This window comes from Mus pahari, chromosome 10 (assembly GCF_900095145.1).
Source record: "Mus pahari chromosome 10, PAHARI_EIJ_v1.1, whole genome shotgun sequence".
Lineage (NCBI taxonomy): Eukaryota > Metazoa > Chordata > Mammalia > Rodentia > Muridae > Mus > Mus pahari.
In genome coordinates, this window is record NC_034599.1 from 65,339,570 (window position 1) to 65,366,453 (window position 26,884).

At 39.8% G+C, this 26,884-nt stretch overlaps 2 protein-coding genes across 7 annotated transcripts in view; both read right to left on the reverse strand.

The window, feature by feature from the left end:
• The window catches only part of Ccnb2 (cyclin B2), a 13,651-nt gene extending 9,549 nt beyond the window's left edge, over positions 1–4,102 (reverse strand). The window contains exons 1-3 of the mRNA XM_021206476.2: positions 3,997–4,102; positions 1,828–1,956; positions 1,621–1,734 (exon numbers count right to left, since the gene is read on the reverse strand). Coding sequence (XP_021062135.1) covers positions 1,621–1,734; positions 1,828–1,956; positions 3,997–4,020 — 267 coding nt within the window. The 5' untranslated portion in view covers positions 4,021–4,102. The remainder of the gene's footprint in view (positions 1–1,620; positions 1,735–1,827; positions 1,957–3,996) is intronic.
• A 3,852-nt stretch (positions 4,103–7,954) lies between these two features.
• Rnf111 (ring finger protein 111) overlaps positions 7,955–26,884 on the reverse strand; it is a 68,339-nt gene continuing 49,409 nt past the window's right edge. For 3 of the 6 annotated variants that reach the window (XM_029543051.1, XM_029543052.1, XM_029543050.1), the window contains 7 exons: positions 23,091–23,439; positions 21,987–22,112; positions 20,278–20,404; positions 14,648–14,740; positions 13,651–13,746; positions 12,270–12,397; positions 8,419–9,642 (listed from right to left, as the gene is read on the reverse strand). In XM_029543051.1, the coding sequence (XP_029398911.1) occupies positions 9,525–9,642; positions 12,270–12,397; positions 13,651–13,746; positions 14,648–14,740; positions 20,278–20,404; positions 21,987–22,112; positions 23,091–23,439 (1,037 nt within the window). In that variant the 3' untranslated portion in view covers positions 8,419–9,524. Of the gene's footprint in view, positions 9,643–12,269; positions 12,398–13,650; positions 13,747–14,647; positions 14,741–20,277; positions 20,405–21,986; positions 22,113–23,090; positions 23,440–26,884 lie in introns of all 6 variants that reach the window. The other 3 variants (XM_029543053.1, XM_021206408.2, XM_029543054.1) reach the window with 3 other exon arrangements.

Consider the following 26,884-nt stretch of genomic DNA (forward strand, 5'->3'; position numbering starts at 1 on the left):
TGAGCCACCATGTGGTTGCTGGGATTTGAACTCTGGACCTTCGGAAGAGCAGTCGGATGCTCTTACCCACTGAGCCATCTCACCAGCCCCCCACTCTTACTTTTCAATGTTGAGGACTGACCCCCGGGCCTCTCGCGTGCTAAGCACAGTTTCTGCAGGAGAGCTACTGCCCATCTTGATGGACAGACAGATGCCTTTTTCCTTTGATTCAGTCTTATGTGATAGTCTAGGGGGAAAAAGGCCACATGTCCTGGGCTGGCCTTGAACTCCAGCTAAGGATGACCCTGAACTTTGATCCTCCTGGTAGGATTATAGATAGGTACCACCATGACTGGTTTATGCAGTGTTGGGCACTGAACATAGGGCTTCTTGTATGCTAGGCAAACCCTCTACTAACTGAGCTACATTCCTTGCCTAAGTAGCCTGAATAATTTTTGACACAGGGTTTCTCTGTGTAGTCCTAGCTGTCCTGGAACTCACTCAGTAGACCATCAAACTCAGAGAGCTACCTGACTCTGCCTACCAAGTGCTGGGATTAAAGTTGTGCACTACCACCAACCAGCAAGGCTAAAATTTTTAAATGAAAGTCAACATTTAAAAATAAAATTATGATTAATATTTTATATACATGCAGCTGTTTAAGAGCAAATCTGACTTTATACAGTATATATATATGTATGTGTGTGTGTATATATATATATATATATATATATATATATATACTATGATCTGATTTTGTTACTTAATGTTCCAAACATTTTAATGCTGTACTTTAAATGCTGTACTAATTCAATTCATATTTATGGGTGCACAGTATCTCATTAAATATATTGAATGGAACTCCCATTTCAGATTATTTCTGTCATATATGAAATATTAATTGGCCAGGCATAATGGTGACACATGCCTATAATACCAGCACTTGGGAGGCTGAGGCAAGGAGACTGCTCTAAGTTTGAGGTCAGCCTGAACAGGTGTGTGTGGGAGGGGGGAGATCAGCCCTGTGAGATGGTTCAGTGACTAAAAACACTTGCTGCCACCACCTAAACCCTGGGACCCACATGGAGAAAGGAGAAAAACAACTCTAGAAAGTTGTCCTCTTGACCTCCAGATGTGTACAGAGGGAGGGAGGGAGGTAGGAAGGGAAGGGAAGGGGAGACAGAGACAGAGATAGGGGGTGCCTATTACTATATTGGCATGCAGAAATATCTATCTCATAGTAATTATGTATGAGAGCAGGTATACTCTTGAACCTATGGGAAACGGGTAAGCTACCAAGTCCCTTAGCTCGGGACTCTAACTCCAGCTGAGCTACTTAGTCATAGCGACCACCGTTAATGTGGAATTGAGGCATCACCAAGTTGGGGGCTGGGGAGATGACTCGGTGTTTAAGAGCACTGGCTGCTCTTGCAGAGGATCCAGGTTGGTTCCTAGCATCCATGTGTCAGCTTGCAACCATCTGTAACTTCAGTGACAGGGGATCTGACGCTTTCTTTTCTTCCCCCGATAGGGCATCAGTCTCAAATATGGTGCCCAGACATATATGCAGGCAAAATACCCATACACATAAAATTAAAATGAAAGGATTTAAATGCATACTGTAAGTTCAGGACCTCCTACCTTTGGAGCCAGCGCCTCCATCTGCACCGGTTTCACAGAAGCTGTAGGTTTCGGCGGTTTGTTGACATTTGTCACTTTGGTGGGCGGAACTGGTACTTTGGTGTTCTGAGGTTTCTATAAAGGAAGATGACCAATGAGCAGGGCAGGATGACTAGTGTATCCCCTGTACAGTGTGGCCCTCCGCACACGCCATCTTGTCCTTGTTACCTTAGCCACCTGAGTGGTTCTGGTTCTAACTTTATTTCCAATTTCTTCTAAAACTGCCCTCCGGATAGTCACATGGCTCTTGGCTTTAGGAATAACTTCTGTGTCAATATTCTTCAAATCACTGGACACCTTAAAACAAAACAAACAAAAAGACCACACCGACAACAAGCAAGTAAATAAACAAACAAGCCATTAAATACAGAGGAAATGAAAAATCCCTACCTACATAATGCCAAATACTCAAAGTCAGAACTACCCTGGTAAGGTGAATATGCTGAACTCTATTTTAAAAGGAGAAGGTGGACCTGGAGCAGGCTCTCAGCAGTTAGGAGCATTGGCTTCTCCGGCTTCTAGTGCTGTGGACTGGGTTCAATTCCCAGTATCCACATAGCAGCTTACAAACTGTAGCTCCCATTCCAGAGGATCTGACATACTCTTCTGGCCCGTGAACGTACTGCACACCCATGATGTACTTTATTTATGCACTTCAAATAAAAGCTTAATTTGTTTTGTTTTTGAGACAGGGTCTCTGTGCAGCCTTGGCTGTCCTGGAACTCGCTCTGGAGACCAGGCTGACCTTGAACTTGCAGAGTTGGGTTTTGGTTTTTTGTTTTTAAATTTAATTATTTTTATGGGAAAAGGAACATTTTAGGAAATCTAAAAATGCTATTTAAAATATCACTCTCAATTAGGCAAACACCCACAGCCTTACCTATAAAACAAAGATCTTTTTACTGATCTTATAAATTGTTTTGCATATTCAAGCAGTTTTTAAGAGATACCAAAGTCTCCCATCTAAATGATTACTTCTTATAAGTAACCTGCGTCTGTTGTTAAGTGATCCCTGTCAGTTAAGTCTGTTAGAAACTTCCATTCACACAGTATATCTGTAATGATAAAGAGCTTTAATACCAATAGTTAATGATAGTCCAGCTGCTTAAAGCTCTATGTTTCAGACTTCACACTAGCTTGGATTATAATGTTAAGAAATGAATAAGAACTACACTTCCAAGGGGAAACCTTCAGAAACAGCTTTTTATAGCATAGACTCAAATTAAGGATATTTCCAATGACAATAGAATGGGTAAAGTAATTTTACCTCTGAAGTATTGGGAGAGTCAGACTTGTATGAAAAAGAAAAAAAAAAAAATAGTGTTACTTGAAATTAATTGCCTTTATCTTGAATACAGTTAAGAAGACAAGACTTGCTATTCAAACTCCAAAGTTTACAGTGTGGTACAATAACAAATATTTCATGAGAAAAAAAAAATACTTAACTTCCTGAGAGTTTGGGAGGGGGGGCTAGCCACCCCAAAATACCTCCCCAAAGGTTAGGGTTTTTTTTGTTTTTTTAAAGATGACCTGTGTAGGATAGACCAGATAAACTGAACCCCATCCCTATAGAAGAGTTAACTATTAAATAATTTGAAAGAACAAATTAGACAAAAATTAACTTGTTAGTGGTAGTTAGAGCTACAAGACGTATGCTCCTCATTGTTTAGGATTCTGATCCCCAAAGCTAAGCTGTCCAGTCTTTATTGCTAGCACTCCACGGCTAAATTCGAAATGGGTTTAAAAGTTCAATGTCTTATGAGTTAAAGCCTGGTAATGAGGGGTACCCCTGAATTCAAGGGGAAGAGGAATTGGCAGGTTTTAACTAGTCAGGACAATGGCAGCCAGCTGTGTCGGGGCCCTCTTGTTTTCAACTAAAGTAGACCCAAGTACAATTAAAGCCTAAAAGTCGGTAATACTTTCATTCTCAAAAAGGTAATTAAATGAATTTGGCCTTTTGCCTCACTGTCTGCCATCCTAGGATCCAAGTTTTGTACGTTTCCTCTTACACTTGGGTGGGTTTTTGTTTTTATTTTGTTATTCCTGTTTTTAAGAGGACAAAACCACACTTTAATGACCTTGGCCAGGAAGGCAGTATGGAGACGCGAATGGGAAGTTCAAACGAAGCAAACTGAAAAATGTGAAAAGCAGAGAAATGGCACTGGGCGGCTTCCCGGTTCCTCCCGGTCCTCATCCCCAGCGCAGCACAGCCCCGAGTGGTGACAGGAATGGAGACCCCAGGCCGGGCCTCTGGACGGCTTTAGCTCTGCCAGGGCCTCGCCTGCAGCCTCCCCGGCCACCCGGCAGGGCAGGGCACCGTAGCCCCGGCGCACTCACCGTCGGGCGTCGGAGCAGCGCCATGAGGGCCGCCCTGGCAAGTGCAGACGAGGCACAGCCACTCCGATCTGCGACACCGTTGGGAGGCTCAGGGCCCCTCCGCTCCGCGTCCACCGCCTGGTCCGCGTTTCAAATACCGCGCCGCTCACGCACTATTGGGTAGACGCACGCAGGGCGCGCGCAACCCATTGGCTAGACTGGAAGGCCTTTCTGCACGTTGATTGGCTGGCTTGTATTTGCTTGTCATAGCAACTAGCGAGACCGCCGGGCTTTGTTGTTTCCTTGTCTTATTTTCAAATTCTAGTCCCTGAGATTAAACAAAATAATTTTCCTCCTACTGGAAAAGAATGTCTTAATTTTGCGGCGGGGCGAGCCCTCACCTAAGGACAGATGTCTTTAAAAGTTTGTTCTGGGTTAGGTAGAAGTGGGCTCCAGAGAACTTCCTGGAAATGCTACTTCTGACCTTACTTCCTCTTCCGGAAACGTCTACCTGAGAATTTGGATTAGAATGGTCTGCCATCGTCTCCAGGTCGTTCAGGGCTACATGATGATTGAGACTCGGATATGTGCTGTATGTGGTCTTCCTAAAACAGATCCCCAACAGAGTCATAATTCAAACTAGACGTGATTTGTGTGACTTCCAGCACAATACAGTAGGACTCAGAAACTATTTGTCAAATGACGGTGTGATGTGCACAAGATTTCAAAAGAAAAATAATGAGTATCCCAAGTTATGAACAGTGAGAGACGAGTCAAAAAACCAGAATATTACCCTGGGGAAAAGACTAGGTAGTAATCAAGACAGAAAAAGAATGCTACAGTGGGGAGCCATTGCTTAGTGGTATGATGTATGTGCAAAGCCCTGAAAAGGAGAAAACAAAACAACACAGAAAACGGTGCAGTGCCAGCAGAACGACTTGAGATCAGGCTACCCCATCAGTCTTGTTCAAGTGTCTTCTATTGGGGAATAATAAATGCTCCCTCCCCCTTCACCCAAATCTGACATTTCCCATCTGAGTCTAAAGGAAGAAGCAGTGTTGTCCAACACTCCCACCTGAAAAGACAGGCTGGCAGAATTACCCTTCGATGTAAATTACACAAGGATATTGGAAATCAAAGGAGCAGAAATAACTTTATATTCCACTAAGTTGTCTCAAATACCTGCTAAAGGAAATGAAAGTTCTGTGGCTGCTGACCCTATCCATCATTCTGGCAATCACAGTCGTTACAAATAGCTTTCTCTTTGTAGGGACGCTTTGGTTTGGATTGGGGAAAAAAATGCGCTCTGCAGTTTGTACTATTAGCACATGCCTGTAATTCCAGTTGCTTGGGCGGCTAAGGCAGGAGGATCTCTTAAACTCATGATTTCAGCACCAATTTGGCAACACAGAATTCATCTCTAAATGAAATGAGGTATTTTAACAAAACCATTGGCTGTACTTTAGGTTACTGTGGTGAATGAATTTTACAACAAGCTCTCATGTGTTCTAGGCTGGTTTACAACTTTCTATGTAGTTGAGGATGACCTTGAATTTTTTTAAAAATATTTTTATAAGATTTATTTATTTTATGTAATATGAGTACTGTCATCAGACACACCAGACAGACATTAGATTCCACTACAAATTAATGTAAGCCACCAGATGGTTGCTGGGAATTGAAATGAGGACCTCTGGAAGAGGAGTCAGTGCTCTTAACCCCTGAGCTATCTCTCCAGCCCAACCTTGAATTTCTAATCCTCCTGCCTCTACCTCCTGAGTGGGATTACAAGCTGCACTACAATTAGTATATTGCACTATCAGAACCCAGGGCTTCCTGGGGCCAAGGGACTCTACCTTATGAGCTGCATGGCTAGCCCTTATACTGGATCTAAAATGGCCAAATTGTATTGGTTTGGGGTTCCTGTACCGTGCCCACTCATTTTAGTACCCTCGATAGTCTCTAAGGTGGCCTGGCAGTCCCTGGATCACTGACCCACTGTATTAAGTCTAGCTATCCCTTGGTAAATAGATGACAGTGAACCATGAGCTATTCTCACCATGCAAATGAAAGAGTCAGATGTCTAAGTCAAGCATGCTGGACAGACTATTCCAGTAGCACTCCCAAGCTGAATGTAGCCATAGGAGGACCACAGTGAAAGATGAACTAGATTCCATTAGCATTGCCCAAATTGAGCATCTGTGAGCAAATAAAAGTACTTGAAACCAAGTTTTGTGGTGGTTGTCACAAAACAATGACATATCGAGGGCACTTCTGTGACCTACAGTAAGTCTTTCGTTGCTGGTTAGTATGTTTTTGTCTTCTCAGGGGGTCACAATTTGGCTAACATACTATAGTGGTTGGGATATGCGATCCCTTTAACAATCTGAATTCTCAATGCTGTCTTGGTTCATGCTTTCAATGGAAAAACGGAGTGCATTTACCATTTCCAGATGTTTTGCCATTTGATAAGAGTCTTGAAGGGTATGTTTATACAATATGGAAGCATGAATCAGATGCAACAGAGAATCTTGAAGAGTTCTGACTCCAGTCAGAGAGAATATTTACCTATAAAAGACAGTATGTCCAAAGTAGTCTTGGCAAGAAAACTACTTTTAAAATGATAGGCAGACAAACTGGCATGTCCCTGGCAAACAGGGAGCAATGGAGAAGGGTGCACAATGGTGACTTACAGCCTCTATATGCACACATACACCACCACTCACACAAAATGTAACGAGAATAGAGGGCATAAATTCTCACTCTCCGGCAGCTGACTGACATAGCATTAAGCACTGTCTATACATACTGCTGCTGTGATTATAAGGTGAGAAGCTAAACACACACCGAGTAGAATCTCCCATGACTATAGGACAGAAGGAAGCTAAAGCTCTTGTGAATGCTGAAGGCGACTGTCTTTGCCCCATTGAGTTACGAGTTGCTTGGACAAAGTAGCAGCAGAAATGTTAGCCGCACCTCATGATACTGCATTTGCTTTGAAAGGCCAAACTTTTAGGAATTAAAGCAATAATTTATATTCTCTTTTTAAGATTTATTTTTAGTACTGTGTGTCTTTGTGGGTAGTGTAGTAGGAAACTCCAGCACTTGAGAGGCAGAGAGCAGGTGCAGCTCTTCTGAAATTGAAGCCAGCCTAGTCTACATAATGAATTCCAAGCCAGGGCTTACATCGTGAGACTGTCTCACAAAAATAAAAGAGTAAAACAAACATATATAAAGCAGTATCAATTATAAAATATCAATTATGTATCTAAATCTCATATGTGAGAATCCGTATGTTCTGAAAAAACACCAGTAGGACCCCAAAGCATGGAACTCTCTTCACTCTTTAAAAATTATGTGCGTGTGTTGGGGGCAAGGTTATGGATACATAAGTGCAGGTTCCCACAGAGGCCAGAGTTGTCAGATCCTTCTGGAGCTTGGAAACTATCTGATACAGGTGCTGAGAATTGAACTCAAGCTACTGAGTCATCTCTCCATACACAACCCTAGCTTTCACATCTTATTCTCAGCCTCTTGGACAGACTCAGGCTCTAATGGCAGGTAGTTCTGTATGCATCACAGTCTTCTTTGTGGTTTTTCCCCAGGGAGACAGCAGACACTGCCCATCTACTCTTTCCTGATCTTCTATAATGTAGACTGGTAACCAAAGGTACTTTTGCCCTATTTTTGAAGTGTTAGGCAAGGATCTCAGAACCCCTGTAGTTTAGAAATGTCTTAATATCAGTCTTCACGCTAGCGCACAAGTATACTTTTAACTATATCCACCCTCCATCTGCATGCATACCCAGTAGACGCATTTTGATAATGAAATTAATGTACCATAATATTTACTAATATAAAAGGCAAAACTGAATGAATATAAGCACCAGAATATGCAAATATCAATCAGGTGGATATCATTTGACCTCCAAAGTGTTCAATGTAAACCATTTTAAGAACACTAATTATGAAACACAAAGACAATAGAAATATAAGTTATTTATTAATCAATCCACTTACAAAGCAGGTGGCTTAATGCAAGCTTATTGACATCTTCACATATGATCCATGGGAACATGTCTTCCACATACAGACAGTGGTATTACTGACTGGATGCATTTGCAATCTTGGGCATATTAAGCATATTTAAACAAATAAAATTAGGTTATCCTGTATATGAAAGTATCTTGCTAATATGCATCCTGAAGTGGATTAAAACTTCCTCCAAAGGAGAAATGTTAGTATGTTAACTTTCACTCTATATTATGTTGTAAATCTTAACTATAGAAATTAAAATTTTTAAGTCAGTGATCGACTCTTGGTAATGTCTGAAGTGGGTGTCTACAACCATAGCAACAGTAGCTTGACAATATAATCTGTGCCTCACAGTATTCTGCAGATTTATTGTTTTCAAGTTTAGAGAGAAATAAAACAAGAGACATGTAGATTCATCTGACTTTATTTAAACTATAAAAAAAAAAAATCCCTTAAAAGTGATCCTGGGACCCTTAGAAGTTCTACCAATGCATAGATACCTGCCAATGACTGAATCCTAAATTCTGACTGAATGACTTTATAAAAATTAATGTAAGCAGATATCTTATTCGTGCTTAGCAGAAGACCTAACAAAATTCTACATGTCTTTTTTAATTTCCCTATTTTTTAAATCTGCAAGTATATACAATCCAGCTATCTCAGATTAATATTTAGTGTTCATCAACGCTGTTTCACAGCAGCAAAACCTGGGTTAGGGAATAAAGTTCCAAATGGCAGAGAGAAAGATAAATAGGGTCAGAACAGCAGTCTAAACATACGGCATCAACAGCAACTCTATCTTGCACTGTGCTGGAAGAAAGGAACACCAAGAAAATTCCTATTGATCACTCTGGTCGTGTGAGTACCACCTGCAGCTGATTGACATGGGTTACATACATTCTGTTCCCAGTATTAAGGGTGGTACTTAACTCAGAACTCCATATTGTAAATATACAGCAGCCATTTTTGTCCTAATTTAATTAAGGAATGTCTTAATACACAATATCATTTCCTAGAGGATCTTTATACATTAAACTAAAGTACATGATTGATTAAATTAAAGGTTAGTAATGGATAAAAAAATTCATAATTTTCAAGGTACTATGTAAAAAAACAAAAAGAAAAACAAAAAATACCCAAAAAACAAAAAAACAAAAAAAGACCACAAAATACTACTTACTAAAGCAGCTAATCTTGCCTGCAAGTTTAGGGTCACAAGCCCATAATATGTGCAAAGAAATGCAATACAAGTAATCATGCAAAAATACAGTAAAATGATACAGGAAGTAATGTCAAATCTAGGAAAAAAAAACACAAAAGCTTTTATAAATACATCAAAATCAACTGTGTACATAAGTTGTAGGTCTAGCGGTAGCTGTACCATGTAGCAGAGTCAGCACTCCAAGGAGTTCAAGGCTTCCAGATCTGCGCAGGTAAGTCATGCCATCTTTGGTTGACTGCAGTACCAGGAAGGATGGGAATGAGAGGGACAGCAAGAGTTCTGAAACACAACGTCAACTTTCACTTGGCAGCTGGGCCTCGATGTCCACTCTGCATATGGGGCACTTCTTATTGGTGATCAGCCACTGATCAACACACACTTGGTGGAAAAGGTGCATACATGGAAGGCGCCTATTGTTGGAAAAAACAAAAAACAAAAAGCAAAAATGAATTTCATGATAATTCTATGGGGTACTGATTTGCAAATACATGTAATTTAATAGTGTTACAAAGTTACTAAGCATCTTTCTGTTACAAAGACTAGGACTGGCAGGATGGCTCAGTGGGCAAAGTAATTGTTGGGCAAGCCTGACAACCTGACCTCAGGTCCTTAGAACCCACATGAAAAATAGCATGCAATGGCTCAGCACACCTGTAGTCCAGGATGCCTCCTAGAAGGATACCGAGATGGAGACAAATTCCCCAGAAGCTGGATAGCTAGCTAGCCTGGTGCATACAATAATGAACAAAAACAGAGATCCTCTTTCAAAGGAGGCATAAAGTAGGAACCAAGGTTGTCCTCTGACCTCAACATGTGTACTGTGGTACTTATATGCATGCACACACATTCTCTAAGAATTACTCATTATAAAACTGGCATTTTGGACAATATAATGTATGAGTTACCAAGATAAATAACTGGCATGTCTATGAAAGTAAACTATATAAAACTCCTGAAAAGTGTCAGGTCAAGCAGCACTGGCAATCTCACTCTAGTTTTGTCTTGTAGTTGAGTGGCCAATGTCCTGGAGATGAAAATACCCTGTTGTATGATGCTGCAAACACTTTTAGGTATCAAATCATTATGATGCTTGTGAAGTTTCTTTGAAATACATAGTCATTTACTTGCCTTTGCTATAGGAATTAAAGGTCACTGTAGTATGTACCATTACTTCAATCCTGAAACTCTTTAGACATTAGGCTGAACAACATTCCCGAGGTAAGGAATAGTATTTTCATAGGGCAACTGGGATACCTACTTAGCAAAATGCTACTGCTTTATAAGGTGGGCTAACAGGAGATGTTCACTTCAGAGTATCATGCCAAACTGCCAATTAGAAACCTAAAAATAAAGCTGACAGACAAGACCAGGTAACACTAAATCTAAATTTAAAAGTAGAATGAAACTTTCTACTTATTATTAAGAGTTGCTATTCATATCTCAATAGCCTAATATGTGTCACAAATAATACCTACAACTGCTGTTTTCCTTCTTGGACACTGCCAGTAACACCCGAAAGAGACTGACTTAACAACTACATGCCTTCAATGGAAAGACTGTGTGTTTTTTTTTTTTAACAAAAAACAAAACAAACAAACAAAAAAAAAAACACCACACACACACAGGGGCTGCAGAGATGGTTTAACAGTTAAAAGAATGTCAGCAGCTTTTCCAGAGGGCCACAATTAGATTCCCAGCACCTAGTTCTGGGGGAATCCAATGCTCTCTCTTTCTGACCCCCTTGGACACCTGCACATACATGATATACAAATGTATATGCACACAAAACTATATAATTTGTTTATGCATACATACATACATACATATGAGAAAAATAATAACACTTTGACAGGGTTTCTCTGTGTAGCCCTGGCTATCCTGGAACTCTGCAAACCAGGCTGGCCTCAAACTCAGAACTCTGTCTGCCTCCAAAGTACTAGGATTAAAGGCATATGCCACCACTGCCCGGCTAGTAACACATTTTTAGCAACATTTAAAAACAAAAAACAACAACAAAAAAAACCTTACCACATAATGTGGTGAACAATAATTTGTCTTTTTTCTTCTCTCAACTACTAGTTGAATAGGTTATAATAAAAATAGCCTCGCAGAGACAAAATTACCAGCCATAGCTCTGTTATATTTGATATGATATTATTATTTTAAAAGTCAAGATGGTAACAAAATAATCATCTTGGTAATTATACAAAGAAAATACTTTCAAATAATAATACTAAGTTAAGACGAGAACATTGATAAATCACAAAGAGTATAGTTATGCTGGACATAGAGTCCCACGCCTATAATCCCAGCACTAAGAGAGTCTGAGGCCAGCCAGGGCTATATAGTGAGACCCTGCCTCAGAAAACTGAGAGGGGGTCTGGTGAGATGGCTCAGCGGTTAAGAGCACTGACTGTTCTTCTGAAGGTCCTGAGTTCAAATCCCAGCAACCATATGGTGGCTCACAACCATCTGTAACTAGATCTGACGCCCTCTTCTGGAGCGTCTGAAGGCAGCTACAGTGTACTTACATATAATAAATAAATAAATCTTTAAAAAAAAAAAAAAAAAGAAAACTGAGAGGGAAAAACAAGTGCTGTCAATAGAGTACATAGCGATGATCTCAAGCCCTTATAATCCAGACATCCAAATCCTTTCAAACTGTTACTCCTGCACGATTAACAGAAGACACTGCTCACTACACAAGTGCCACACGCAGACTCTGCTGCAGTCCAGAAAGGAGGTGCACTCTCCCCAACATGTTTCTGTCATCCACAAGGAGACTCTGATCTGCTCGTTCTTTTGCTTACAGAGCTGGCAATGGTAGGTACATCAGCAACAGTCTTTAGTTTCCAGCTAATTTTAAACACATGCCCTCTTAAGACCAGTTGATCTATTTGTGAATCAATCACCTATCTGTGGTGCTGAGGCACAAAGTTGCCAGGGTTGTGCAACCAGGTAAGCACTTTGCCACTGAGCCATAATCTAGTCCTTTCTGTTTAAGAGAGTGAACTTTAAGTAAGAAATCTCTAGTTACCTCACATCTTCACCTTCCTCTAAAATAGACAAACAGATAGTACATTTTTCCTCTGTGTCTTCCTCAGTCCCTTCTTCCCCATCTTGTTTGCAGTGCAGTTTCCTCTGTGAGAACCAATCAGTTGTTACCTTATTAGCAGAGATGACATTATTGAACAACTGAGTAAAGTCTGTGTTTATTTAAAACAAACAAGAATAAAACAAGACCACATATTCATATGCAACTTATTTCTTATACAACACTGTCATGAATTAACAAATGAATGAAGTGACTACCAGATAATTACTGACTCCTGGAAGTCAACAGTAACTTGCATATTCACAAAGTCAAACTGTAACAAATTCTCTAGGTTAAATCCTATTACTGTTAATTTATGATGATGATACTCTTGTATACTGACTATTTCAACATAGTTAAGTAAATTATTCTTCTAATGACTATTTCAAACATTTTTATAAATTAATTCCAATAACAATAGTTAGTTTAGACAGGATGCAGTGGTAATGCCTGATTGACACTCTTAGAAAACATGAAAACTACTAATAGTAACTTCCATATTCACTGTTCTAGTACAACACTAAGCATTGTCTGTTCACTGTAAATAGCTAATTTAACAAGTCTAATTTGGAATTTCCACATCACACTACACAGAATGAAGGTTAAGGTTATGAGAAATAGTATCTACACATCAGTGAAGAGGCCTGGCTATGTGTTTTACCGCTGTTTCTCTCCCCCACCCCACCCCATCACTGTTTTTATTGTTGTTGCTTGTTTTATTTTATAAACCCAAGCTGGCCTCAAACCCATGCAATTTCTTCGTTTAGGCTCTCTAGTGATGGAATTACAGGTGTGGCCACCACATCACACATAAAAGGATAGTTTAAAAAATTGTAGTATTACTTTATGATGGAATTTTGCACAACATACTAAAGAGTAGATGGAAGCCCAGCATGGCAGCCACACCCGTAATGCCAGCTCTGGAGGCTGAGGCAGAAGCTCAAATGAAAGGCTAGCCTAGGCTACATAGCAATACCTTATCACCTGAACCAGAGAAAGAGCTGAGAGCTCGTAAACAAATAAAAGGTGTTGAACAAACTTTCTAGATATCCCCTTGTAGGTTTCTTTTTTTACTAGAAGTAACAATATATACATATAAATATAGTAAGAGTATTATAAAATGCACAAAAGTATCTTGAAGAACATTAAAGAAATCTATGACTCCGTCTAAATCAGAAAACCAGGGATTATGTGAAGAGATTTCAGTTTCAGAGCATATGTTTCAGCTAATTTTCCACCACGGAATCCTGGATTCAAAAGTATATAACATGCCATTTCATGCATTTGCATACCAATCTAGGAGTTTTGTGGACTAAATCCTCACCTTTTTATATTTATGTGGATATGTGCATCTTTCAATTGTTCCCTGGGAGGCTCCACGATTGACATTTCCTAATCTTTCTTCTAGATGAATCAATTCCTGAGAGTAATGAATAACTAGTATTAAAACCACAATGAATATTCCTTTGAGAGTACTGTCAATTATACAAATGCAACAAATATAAATTGTATAACCCTATAATACAAATACTATAAGTACTTGTAAATAAGGACATGACCACATGGCACTGTGCAAGTCTGATGTGCACATGGAGGCAGAAGCTCAATTCTGTCCATTACATCAAGGAAACAACCTGTTCTAAATACCAACCATAAATGAGATCCAAAGCAGCACACGAATCACTTGCCTTTCCTTTCTCCAAACTGTTTCTCTACCAATAAAGCTTGGTGAAAACAATTATGGTTTCCTGCCACATTAAAATGGTTCTTTATTGGATGTTTATACTGATTTAGTAGGTTTTGTTTTTTGTTTTTTTAAAATTTTAAGCGGATGGGTGTTTTCCCTGTAATATAGTTGTATATGTACCACATGCATGCCTGGTATCTGAGGAGGCCAGAAGGCAACACTGAGTCCCCTAGAATTAGAGTCACAGACAGTTCTAGGCCACCATGTGGGTCCTTGAGAAGAGCAGTCAGTGCTTTTAACCACTGAGCCATCTTGCCATCCCCCTTTTTGTGTTAAGACTGGGTCTTATTACGCAGTGCTACTCACTAGGTAGACTAGCCTGTCTCTCCACTGTTGGGATTCAAGGTTTGCATCGCTGCCAGGCTGCATTCATTCTCTTTTTAGTTACTTCTGACCTTAAGATGTTGTTCATACATCTTTGTGTTAAGTCCCAGAAACAACATGAGAAAACCAGACATTTGCTGCTTTCTGATTCCCAGCCACAGTAGCCATATTACTTATTCATGAAAACACAATAAATTCAGCTTGCACTAAAAACACCATGGGAAATATCTTCACTTATTTTATTTCATACCTCAAAATTGCCCCTAAAAGGACCTCTGAATGATGCTCCATCCAATCCTGAAGAAATATAACGGATGTGAGGATAGCCTGCCATGTCAGGAACCTGTTTATAAGAGATGGATGAAGTCAATTAAGATTTGTGATTTTTGTTAACTTTGAAGATATTCAACTGTCTTACTTAGGGTTTTACTGCTGTGAACAGACAAGTCTTATAAAAGACAATATTTAATTGGGGCTGGCTTACAGATTCAGAGGTCCAGTCTGTATCATCAAGGCAGGAACATGGCGAGCCTCAGCTCCTCTTCCTGACCCCCCTCCCCTCCATGTCTTCAAAACCAGTACCACTTGGATGACTTGTACAACATTACCAAGTCCAGCTGCTACAGGAGGTACTTCTTAGCTATCTCTGGAACACAGATTCTTTGTGCCCTCAGAAAACACTTCCCAGAAGATTTCACCTCAGTGATGCTGGTTTCTTCTTAATCACCGCTAATTCCTTAGCTCCAGNTNACCAGCATCAATTGTCCCAGTAGTCTCCTTCTCCTCTCGACTATAAAGCCAGAGCCACATGGCTGAAGCTGCACCACCATGCCAGGATTTAAGCTTTTCTTCACCTAGAATTTGCTCTATCTCAGGCTGGCCTTGAACTCAGAAATTTGCTTGTCTTTATCTGCTGGGAATAAAGGTGTGTACCACCACACCTAGATCTAAATTTAGGGATAGAATCTTATCACAAAGTCATTACTCCCTTATTCTGACCACGAGGTCACTAATTCCTTAATTCAATGTAATATCCTTGAACACAGGATTTAGCACCATTTCACTTCCTGGTACCCTTTTAATATTCAAACCATACATTTTATATTTTTCCTTTCTCAGCTTGCTATGCTTGTTTAAAATGTTCTTCATGAGACTTAACCAGAGAACAAAGTCTATGATGGGCGTTTCTGAGACTTCCTTTGTCAATGCAATTAATCTGAGTCTATTTACTTTAGCTTCAGGTAGACTCTTCAAACAAGGGTAAAAAGCAGCCACATTCTTCACCAAAATACCACAAAAACAGTCTCGGCCATATACTGAAGTTTTTCTCCAATGAAACCTGTTGGGCCAGATCTGCACAGTTCAAATGACTCACAGCAACAATGCCTTCCATATTCCTACTACAATAGCCCACTTAAAGCATTCCACTGCTTTCTAAATCCAAAGTCCCAAAATCTACATTCTTCCAAACAAAAGCATGATCAGGTCTATCACAGCAATGCCCTAGTCCTTGGTACCAACTTCTGTCTTAGGGTTTTACTACTGTGAACATACAACATGACCAAGGCAAGTCTTATAAAAGACAATATTTAATTGGGTCTGGCTTACAGATTAGAGGTTCAGTCCAGTATCCTCAAGACAGGAACATGGAAGCATTCAGACAGGAACGGTGCAAGAGCTGAGAGTTCTATATCCATCTGAAGGCTGCTGGTAGAAGACTAGCTTCCAGGCCTTAAACCCATGCCCACAGGGACACACCTACTCCAACAAGGCCACACCTCCCAATAGGGCTACTCCCCAGGCCAAGCATATACAAACTATCACATCAACCTCCAATCAATTAATACTCTCAGCTTAAAAGACAAGCCATAACTCCAACTGTACATTCTATTAAGAGAGACAGTTAGGCTCCCCTTAAAATACAACCTTACACAAAAGAACTCTGCATATAGATGGATGTTGGGAGACATACTCAGCCCTGGTTACTAAGAAGGCTAGGTAGTCTACTAAGGTAGAATGAGGTGGTTTGAGGCTAGCTCTAGTTTCAAGGTCAGCCTGGGCAACATAGCAAAATACAATCCCTCTTTTTTTTAATTTAAAAAAAAAAAAAAAAAGCCAGGCATAGTAGTTCACACTTTGGATTCCTATGACTCAGAAGGCAGAGGCAGGTGGATCTCCAAGTTTAAGGATAATTTGTTCTACACAGTGAGTTCCAGAACAGCCAGGACTACCCAAAGAAACCCTGTTTCAGAAAATAAATAAATAAATAGATAATAAATAAATAAACAAACTAACTAATTAAATATGTGTATACTCAAGTTTACTAAGCTGATGGTCTCTTGGTAGTAGCAAAGTAACTTGAAAGAAATTAAAAATTTTATAAGATCCTATCCTCTAAGTAGTAAAAAGCATGGAATTTTCTTGACTACCCATATTGATTCTGTCAGTGAATCTAACTTTAATTAAAAAACAAAACAAAAAACAAAAAACCAGGCTGGAGAGATGACTCAGCTGTTAAGAGCACTGTCTGCTGTTCCAGAGGTCCTGAGTTCAATTCCCAGCAACCACACAGTGGCTCACAACCATCTGTAATGGGATCTGATGCCCTCTTCTGGTGTGTCTGAAGACAGCTACCACTGTATTCATATACATAAAATAAGTAAATAAACTTTAAAACAAACAAACAAACAAACAAAAACCAAACTTATTCTGCTCAGTATAGTAAATCCTGAATATTTCAGATTCCATTTTCTGTGAGCTGGCCACAGGTTAAATTTATTTGTTACACTGGGAACATTTGTTCTTTATGGCCATGGCCATTTATAGCCATGCAGTGTGTTAAGAAACTGGTACCGACTTAACTTGCTGCTCCCAGTGATGATGAGCAGGCTCTGCCTTCTCAGCTCTCCTGCATCTATTTAGTGGCATACTTCTCCCATGACATTTTCAACCACGGTCTTTCTTTCATATTTAATGTGGGTCCAAATACAGATCTCAAGGATTCTATACCAATGAAGGATGGGTTTTGCCCAGGGAGCAAACATGTCAGGTAAGTTTTGCTCAGGTACACACTGTAGTACTACTGCTGCATGTTCTCATTGAACAAATCAATAATACCTTAAGTCAAAAGCAAGATCACAACGAGAAGCTTACAGCTCTGTACAAGCATTATTGTAGCAGACACCAAAAGACAAGTGAATGTACGAAGGACACAGAGCAAGCACTATTTTGTCTTTATAAGTAATTATCAATTTATAAATAAATCTCCAACATGATTTTTAATTGTTTTTCTTATTTTTCTCCAGTATGATTTTTTAATTGATAATTTATTTATTTTTATGTACATCAGTGTTTTGCCAGCATGAGTGAAGGAGACAGATTTCCTGGAACAAGAGTTATAGACAGTTGTAAGCTACTATGTGGGTGCTGGGAATTGAACCTGGGACCTCTGGAAGAACAGATAGTGAGTGCTCTTAACCATAGAGCCATCTCTCCAGCCCTCTCCAGCCTGTGCTGGATTTTTAATCAGCCTGTGCTGAATCAAAACACACTTCTAGTAGACTATAATATACTGACAACTCACATGTGAAAAATAATTCAAAATAAACACACAATTTAAAAGCAATAGCTCTTAACCTTCAAGGGCATATTACATTATCTGCAGCTTTACTTATAACTAAGATCACACCAGGCAAGAAACAACTTCCTCTAAGCAATGTCAAAAGCAATTCTGTCTCCATATGTGAATCTTTCTTCTGAAACCCTTCCCTCTACCTTCTGTGGATGTTTCTCCTCCTATTCAAATTTAGTCTTCTTGTTTCCCTTACCTGGTCCTTACTTAATTGACTACTCCTATTTCTCTCTCTGAACAAGTAATTCTTTCTACTGGCTTTCTTTCAAGTCAGAACATTTCCATTCCTCCAAACCTCAATGTTCCTTAATACTGGAATTTCTAGCAATTCTGCCTGTCATAGCCAAGTTACAAGTTCTCATCTTTCTTAAAAAGTACCCCAAGAACAAGCAGTGTGTCTTGGTGGTAGAGTGCTTACCTAGAAAGCACAGACCATGAGTCAATTCTACTTTCTCAAAATAGGAAGGATACTGGAAGGAGACAGAGGGAAGGAAAAAAAATGTAACCATCTCCCTTCTTACCAGTTATACCACTGACAAAATCCATTCCAACGTCAACACTTTCCAAACTTTATTCTTTTGTATAATCAGACACTACTGACCATATAAAAATATTTATAAAAATACCTTGCTTTGTTTCTCAGCATTGGGGGCAGTTCTGGTCATTTGACTGAGGCACACAGTCATTAGACTGCTCTATTTGTACTGTCTACTTACCTTCTTTCAACTTCTACACTCTCTCTGAAAATCTACTCCTCCTCCTTGGATTCCTTAGCACTGCACTGTATCTTGCCAGGTCAAAAACATATCTTTAGCCCAAAGAATTTTTTTTTTTACTGGATACAGCTATCTCAGATTTAGTAGGTCCAAAATCTCCCACCTAACTCTTTCTCTAACACAATGAAACCTGGTGTCAGCCTAAATACTACTCATTGTGTCTTAGACCTTTTCCTGCCATCTGTCAGTGCTTTTTTTTTTTTTTTTTTTCAGGAACTTATTACCTTTATGTCATCTACTGCCACACTTAAAGGTATTTCTTTCTTCCACCTCTAAATCTACTTTTCCCATAATTGAGGAGGCACGACTCTTTCAAGGATAATCAGATTAAATCACACAAAAAGCATAAATACAATCAGAACACATCAGCTGGGAGGCAGAGGCAGGCATATCTCTGTGTTCGAGGCCACTGTGGTCTATATATTAAGTTTGCAGACAGCCAGGGCTACATAGAAACACCCTGTTGCAAAACAAAATAGCAGCAACACTCTGTCTCAAAACAAAACAACAGCAACAACAAAATACAGTCTCTGACTGCTGAATCCCAGTTTCTTGTCAGAGCAGTTTCATAATCATATTCTCTCTGTGTCTCTGTCTCTGTCTCCCCTCCCCCCCCCCTGCCCCCTCAGTGGTAAGGGGCTTATGAGTTCATGAGTGCTGGGCCAAAAATGTTCTGGCTGAGCTGCCCCAGCCAGTGTATCTGGAAACACTAGCTTACATGGACCCATAGTGCTTGTTCTTGTTTGACAGCTCCTCATCAGCCTTAACTTTTGCAAAATCAGCACCCAAAGTCCAAAGCTGCCTAGAACAAGGGACAATGAGCCTCTTTGCAGTGCCTCTTCCTACACCAAAGAGTACTTCCTTTTCTGTTCATGTCTATAGTTAGTATTACAAATAGTTTTTTAACACTGTAACAACAAAATCTGCATCTGTCAATCAGAAGCAGCTACACTATGGTGGCATCAAAACAGATCCAATCCATTGATGGCAAATTCACCAATGCACCAATGCAGCTCCATGATAGCAGGTCATGGTCATCAGTGTGCAGAAAAGCCTACTTCTTGGCATTCAGTATATCAAGAGTATATTTTATAATTCAAATTACAAACTCAGATTTCAATATATCTATTTTTATAGAACAGCTGGCTAATTAGGAGAATTATTCCAAAATTCTAGCAAAACATCTACTGCACCTAATATTTTAATATAATACTTAATTAGAAAGGGGATGTAACTTTTTTTAAAGGATTTTTTTTTTTTTTTTTTTTTTTTTTTTTGGTTTTTTGAGACAGGGTTTCTCTGTGTAGCCCTGGCTGACCTGGAACTCACGTTGTAGAACAGGCTGGTATCGAACTCAGAAATTCACCTACCTCTGCCTCCCGAGTGCTGGGATTAAAGGCATGCGCCACCACGCCCAGCCGGAATGTAACTTTCAAGGCAAATGTTTCATAATATTAAAAATTCCCACTTTACCATTAAAGGAAGTGCTCCTAACTGGAGGTGATGAAGTCGAGGCGGGGCGTGGTAATGGGCCAGGTGAGGGTGCAGAGCACCAGGTGTGTAGGTAGCTGCAGTTACTCCAGCTTCAATCCCCAGTTCCCTGAGAAAGAAGGAGAGCAGTTCAACTTTGCATCTTCCTTACAGTGCCAACAGAAATGGAAACATAGACTCATATTTTAAAAATCCTCTAAAGGTTCTTAACTTATAAAGCTGAGGCAGATAGAACTTAGCCCCCCTCCCACCTCTGATTTTACTAATAATTTTAAGTACATTTCAGAAATAAATGTTCAAAAAGCTTGTGAGCATAAGCAGGAGAGCATTTCAACTCAGTTTTCATTAGTCACAAAAATAAGAGAGATAATGAGTGCCTCCTAGGATCTTTTCTGACCAGGGACCTGGCTCTACACCAGATAGAGCTGACTCAGTTGGTTCAACTGAATGTGACCATGCTCCCTCAGGCCTGTGTTTGCTGGGTTCTTGGTGTCAGTGACAATTAAAAGAGCTTCTACATCTAAAAACTCTTCAGTGCTAAAACCCAGAGTGGTGACCCTGCAAGAAGAGCAGAAATGGCTTATGCTAAAGGTCCACTCCCTTACGCCCATTCTGTATTCTGCTACAGTAACTGCAGCAAGTAGATTAAAAAGAAAGCTTGAGGGCTAGAGAGATGGCTCAGAGGTTAAGAGCACCGACTGCTCTTCCAGAGATCCTGAGTTCAATTCCCAGCAACCACATGGTGGCTCACAACCATCCGTAATGAGAGCTGATGCCCTCTTCTGGAGTGTCTGAAGACAGCTACAGTGTACTTACATATAATAATAAATAAATCTTAAAAAAAAAAAAAAAAGAAAAAGAAAGAAAGCTTAAAGTAAACCAATTTCATTTCTTCAGAACACAAACTAGATTTCTCCTTTCAATGATAGACATTGCAGATGGGGCAAACACAAGCATGACCAGGGAGGTGGCTAAAGCAGGGTCGTGAGCCTGACCTCAGAGATAGACACTCATCTACAGAATCAGTCAAAGTCCCACTCCGCTGTAGAGAGCCGAGTGTGGATAGAAGGAAGCACAGAGGAACATGAAGACAAACATTCAGTTCAACAGGACTAAGTTCTAGGTTCCTAAAGTGTGTCCTGAGATAGATACTCAAAACTGATTATAAAGGGGATTTTAAATGTCATCAGAGGGCTGGAGAGATGGCTCAGCGGTTAAGAGCACTGACTGCTCTTCCAGAGGTCCTGAGTTCAATTTCCAGCAACCACATGGTGGCTCACAACCATCTGTGATGGGATCCGATGCCCTCTTCTGGTGTGTCTGAAGACAGATATAGTGTACTCATATACATAAAATAAATAAATCTTTTTTAAAAAAGTTATCTGAGAAATGATAAATACTGAGGTATGGAAAGACTACTTAACCTGATCCTTCTACAATAAACCCAGTGACACAATATTATTTGACACAAAACCAAACAAAACCAACAAATCTTTCCCTGATTCAAGTGGCTCCTGTTCCAGAACTCAAAACTTTGCTTTCTTTCTGGGTCTTATCACCCAGAGATGACTACTCCCAGAAATGTCTTCCACACAGCTGTTCACTGGGACATGTACCCCACTGCAAAGCATTTCTTCCCCCAGTTTTACCAGAAGCTGCTTAGCACAGTTTGAAGTAAAGAAGGTACTGACCAGGCAGTTCTCTCTGGAGCCTGGCGAGGATGTGAAGACATGGTTTGAGGCACATGAATATGATGCCCATGGCCATAGTTTGGGTGCATCCTATGTGGATGGGGCGGGGGCCGTTCATGTGCCCGCCTGGAAACACAGAACACAAAAAGACCACTGGAAATAATTGAATAATTGGTTATTTCTTAATGTAGGAAAAAAATTCTATTATATTATGAAAATCTATAGATAATCATGAAATTAATTTACACTAAGAAATATGTATTAAAAAATTATTAAATGAAAAAAATGTCCATGATACTCTCTATAAAAACTTACTGCTCATTTACTCTAACATTTCTAATTTAAATATCCTCCCAGAAACCAGTGATAGTGGTGCAAACCTTTCATCACAGCACTTAGGAGTCAGAAGCAGAAGCAGCTGGGTCTCTACTAAGTTCAGGTCTACATAATGAGACCCTGTCTCAAAACCAAAACACAATAGCAAAAAATAATAATAATTGCATAAGAAAGGTTTCATATTCTCATGAAACTAATTTCTCCAATATATATTTTAATTAGGAGAATAGCAGAATGGAAATACAACTTTAAAATGTTATACAACTAAAAACAAATGTCATATCATATGTACAAACCAGTTAGATATATCATATAAACATATAAAGCAGATAGAAAATTGTATTTTACTACAGTCATTTATAAAAGACCTTTTGTGTGTGTGTGTGTGTGAGCTTTTTGAGACAGGATTTCCAGTGTATCCTGGCCAGCATCTTACCCTGTGGCACCTCCACCCCCAACACCAGAGACTCTAGTGAGAAATCCTTGTCCATTAGTTGCAAGGCTATAGATTCAATACCCAGCATGAGGTTTTTCCCAAGCTGAAGATTTACTAAAGTCACACTGCTTTATTTATCTGTTTCATTTTGTTTCCCCCAACTAGGTGTGATGATACATATCTTAGAAATATGTGGCTAAGGCAGGAGGTTTAAAAATTCAACGCCAGACTGTCATATACAGTGAAACCTAATTTCAAAACATTTCATGCTTGAGAGATCAACAGAACATGAAGAAAAGCAAGCACAATTTCCTTAAAAGCACAAGACCTACGTTGGATGCTGCATCATCCTCCTCCTCTGAACTTCCATCCTCTGCATCACTTCATGAGGGTGCAGTCTCTGGGCTGAAGGTGCTGGGGCTGGAATATGGTGTGAAATCGGCTGGTGAGCAGGAGGAAGATGCTGAGGGATGGGTGCAGCTGTACTGCCTAAATGTGTTGGGGGCGGTGGTGCCACAGGGTGAGATGCTGCATGAGAAGATATCTGAGAATGGAAAGCATGGACAGGATGCGGAATCACATAATCCACTTGAGGGGGAGGCTGAGTCTGAGGAGGGGCATTTCCATGAGAGTGATGGCAAGCTGAGGCTTGATGGTGCAGTGGTCTTGTCAAGGAAGCATCTGCAAGAAAAGTATTTCCTGTCAATACTTACAGCTCTACTTCATTCACAGCATTACAACTTACATCATCCTATTAGGGACTGGACCAAAATTTCTGAAAAAGTCCCCAATAAAAACTGGTAAATGCCGAGATGACAAACATATGTGCAGTTCCCTTTCTAACACACACACACACACACACACACACACACACACACACGTCAAGCTCAGTTTCTACAGTAAAATTTGTTAGAGGTATGAGTCAGAAATACTTTAAATACAGACAGCCATTGACAAAACATGCTTCCTAAGGGTTACCACAACATACTCACCTAAAAGAGATTGGTATACATTCTTACCATCACACAGTCAGCAATGTTTTGATTTGGTTGTCATCATTTTTACTAATGTGTTAATATGTATCTTTAAGGATTTATTTATATATGTATTTTATGTATGAAAGTGCTAGTACATAAGTGCATATATGTCTGCATGACAGAAGAGGACATCAGATCCTACTACAGATGGCAGTGAGCCACAATGTAGGTGCTGGGAATTGAACACAGGTCCTTGGAAAAAGCAGCCAGTGCTTGGATGGAAATTCCATCTATCCAGTGTGTGTGTGTGTGTGTGTGTGTGTGTGTGTGTTTATTTTTATAACATGTATAGGTGTCTTTGGAGGCCTGAAGAGGGAATCCTGAAGTTGGAGTTACATTATAGGTGGTTATAGGTGCTGCCAATCAAACTCAAATGCTCTAGAAAAACAAAATCATTCCTTTTCTTTTATATAATTATTTAATGAGCATTGGTATTTTGAACACATGTATGTCTGTGTTGGGGTATCATATCTTGGAGTTACAGACAGCTGTGAGCTTAACATATGGATGACGGGAATTAAACCTGGATCCTCTGGAATATTATTTCAGAGGTACATCCTGGGTTCAAGCCAGGACAAAACTAAACCCCACAAGTATACATTCATTTGTTATTTGAGATAGCACCTTGTTACATAATCAAAACGGACTTCAAATTTGTAACTTTCCACTTCAGCCTCCTGTGTGCTACAAGTATAAGCAGGTAACCATTTTCTAAATATGTCTCACTCTCCTTAATGATTTACTGTTGACGGAGAGCTGTACAGAGAAAAGGGAATCTTTTTTAAGTCCCACACCCCAGGCCACCAACACAACTGTGAAACACTTCTATTGCTGCCTTTGCATTTCCACACCTTAGGTCACATCTTGTGCTACAGACAGATGAGAAGGCCTGTTTGCCAAGAAAATGCCACGAAGTAAGCCCTTAACAAGATGCTTTCTTTTATGTCCTCAATGAAAATCTTTATCTTTCAGAGTCACTGTTGAAATACTCATATCTCTTACTGAGAAACCTGCATTTATTTGACATTTAAAAAGAAAAAAGTCAAGTTTGGCATAATATGTCATCTATAATCTCAGTTACTAGAAATAGGTAAAAAAGTCAAAGCAAGCTGAGCAACACAATGAAAAAAAACAACAACCCAAAAATAAGAAAAAAACAAACAAAAAAAACAACCCTGGGATTTTAGTCCAAACTTCATTTCAGTAAGCAATTATTTTTGTTGGTTGGTTTTTGTTGTCCCCTCCCCCCCCCCACCCCCAAGACAAGGTTTGTCTATGTAGCCCTGGCTGTCCTGGAACTCACTCTGTAGACCAGGCTGGCCTAGAACTCAGAGATCTACTTGCCTCAACCAACTGAGTGCTGGGATTAAAGGATATACCACCATGCCTAGTAGGACAATATTTTTAGTGCATCTGTCTGCACATTTCTGTCTATGTGCACATGCTCTTGCAGTACACATTTGTAAGTGTGTGTGTGTGTGTGTGTGTGTGTGTGTGTGTGTGTGTGTGTAAGCCAGAGTTAGACATAGAATGTAGTTATTATTAACGCTTGTGCTGGCCAGTTTTATGTCAACTTGACACAAGCTAGAATCATCAGAAAGGAGGAAATCTCAATTGAGAAAATGCCTCTAAGAGATTCAGCTGCATTTTTTTAAATTAGTGACTGATGGAGGAGTGCCCAGGCCATTGTGGGTGGTGCTATCCCTGGGCTGGTAGTCATAGGTTTATAAGAAAGCAGGCTGATCAAGCCAAGGTGAGGAAGCTAGTAAGTAGTACCCCTCCATCACTTCTGCATCAGCCACTGCCTCCAGGTTCCTGCCCTGCTTAAGTTCCTGTCCTGACTTCCTTCAGTAATGAAGGACAATGTGGAAGTGTAAGCCAAATAAATAAACCCTTTCCTCTTCAAGTTGCTTTTTAGTCATCGTGTTTCATAACAGCAACAGAAACAAATCCTAACTAGGACAACTCTTCACTTTATTGTTTTAGAGGTTTTCTCATTGAGAACTTGGGCTCAGTGATTCAGTGAGGTTAATCTGCTGGCCAATAACCTTAGAGATCTTGCAGCCTTGGTCTTTTAGCACTTCTATTACAGGTACACACCACCATACTTCCCCCATAGGTTCTGAAGATGGATCTCAGGTCCTCAAGTTTGCACATCATACACTTTACTGACAGCCCCTCCCAGCACATCATCTGGGGGGATATTCTAAGTAGCTAGTCTGGAGCTACAGTTATTTTCAAGTTCACTAACAGACAACTGTCTTTTAAGTTAATATTTTTCTTAATTTGCAAAACTACATTTACTTGTCCGTGTGTCAATGGGCACAACATGACAGCATATATATGAAGGGAGGTATGGCAGTATTCTTGGCACAGTTTATAACTTTTAAAACTATTTTTCTTGCCCAAAATCACTTTTTTTTTTTCAATTTTCTCAAAGACTTTTTACTAAATTTACTTTTCAAAAAGGCACACAGCCCCAGAAGTCAGGTGATAAAGCAGGTTATTGCTGATCACCTCTCTCCAATTCAAACCAAATGTCCAGCAGCTTCCAGAACCTTTTCAACACTGTGTTCATGACTTATAGGTCAAAGTTCTGTTTAGAAAGTTTTAGAACTCTTAGGCAAACATTCTAAGAGAAAGCCTGCTGCCTGCACATGCAACCTGTTCTTCAGTCCCAGTTCTTTCCCATTACTTTTATTATGTTTTGGTTTGGTTTCTGATCACAGGGTCTCACAAAATAGCCCAGAGTGGCTTCAAATTTAAGATTCTTCTGTCTCAACCTCTTAAGTGCTTCAATTACAGGCATGTGCCATTAAATCCATCTTCCTTTGCAAGTTTATAGGTGTTCTTACCAAGTCAGAAAAATCTGTTTAAGTATGTAAGTATGTAGATGTGTATCAATTATGCATAAAATAAAACTTAAATTATTTTTGAAAGTTCTTCCTAAAAGCTCCACTTGTCAGAGAGAATGGAAGTTTCTTTGAGATTCAGAGGCAATAGCAATGGACACACAGAAAGACATTCAACCCCCAAAGCAGCAGCTGATGATACACACACACACACACACACACACACACACACACACA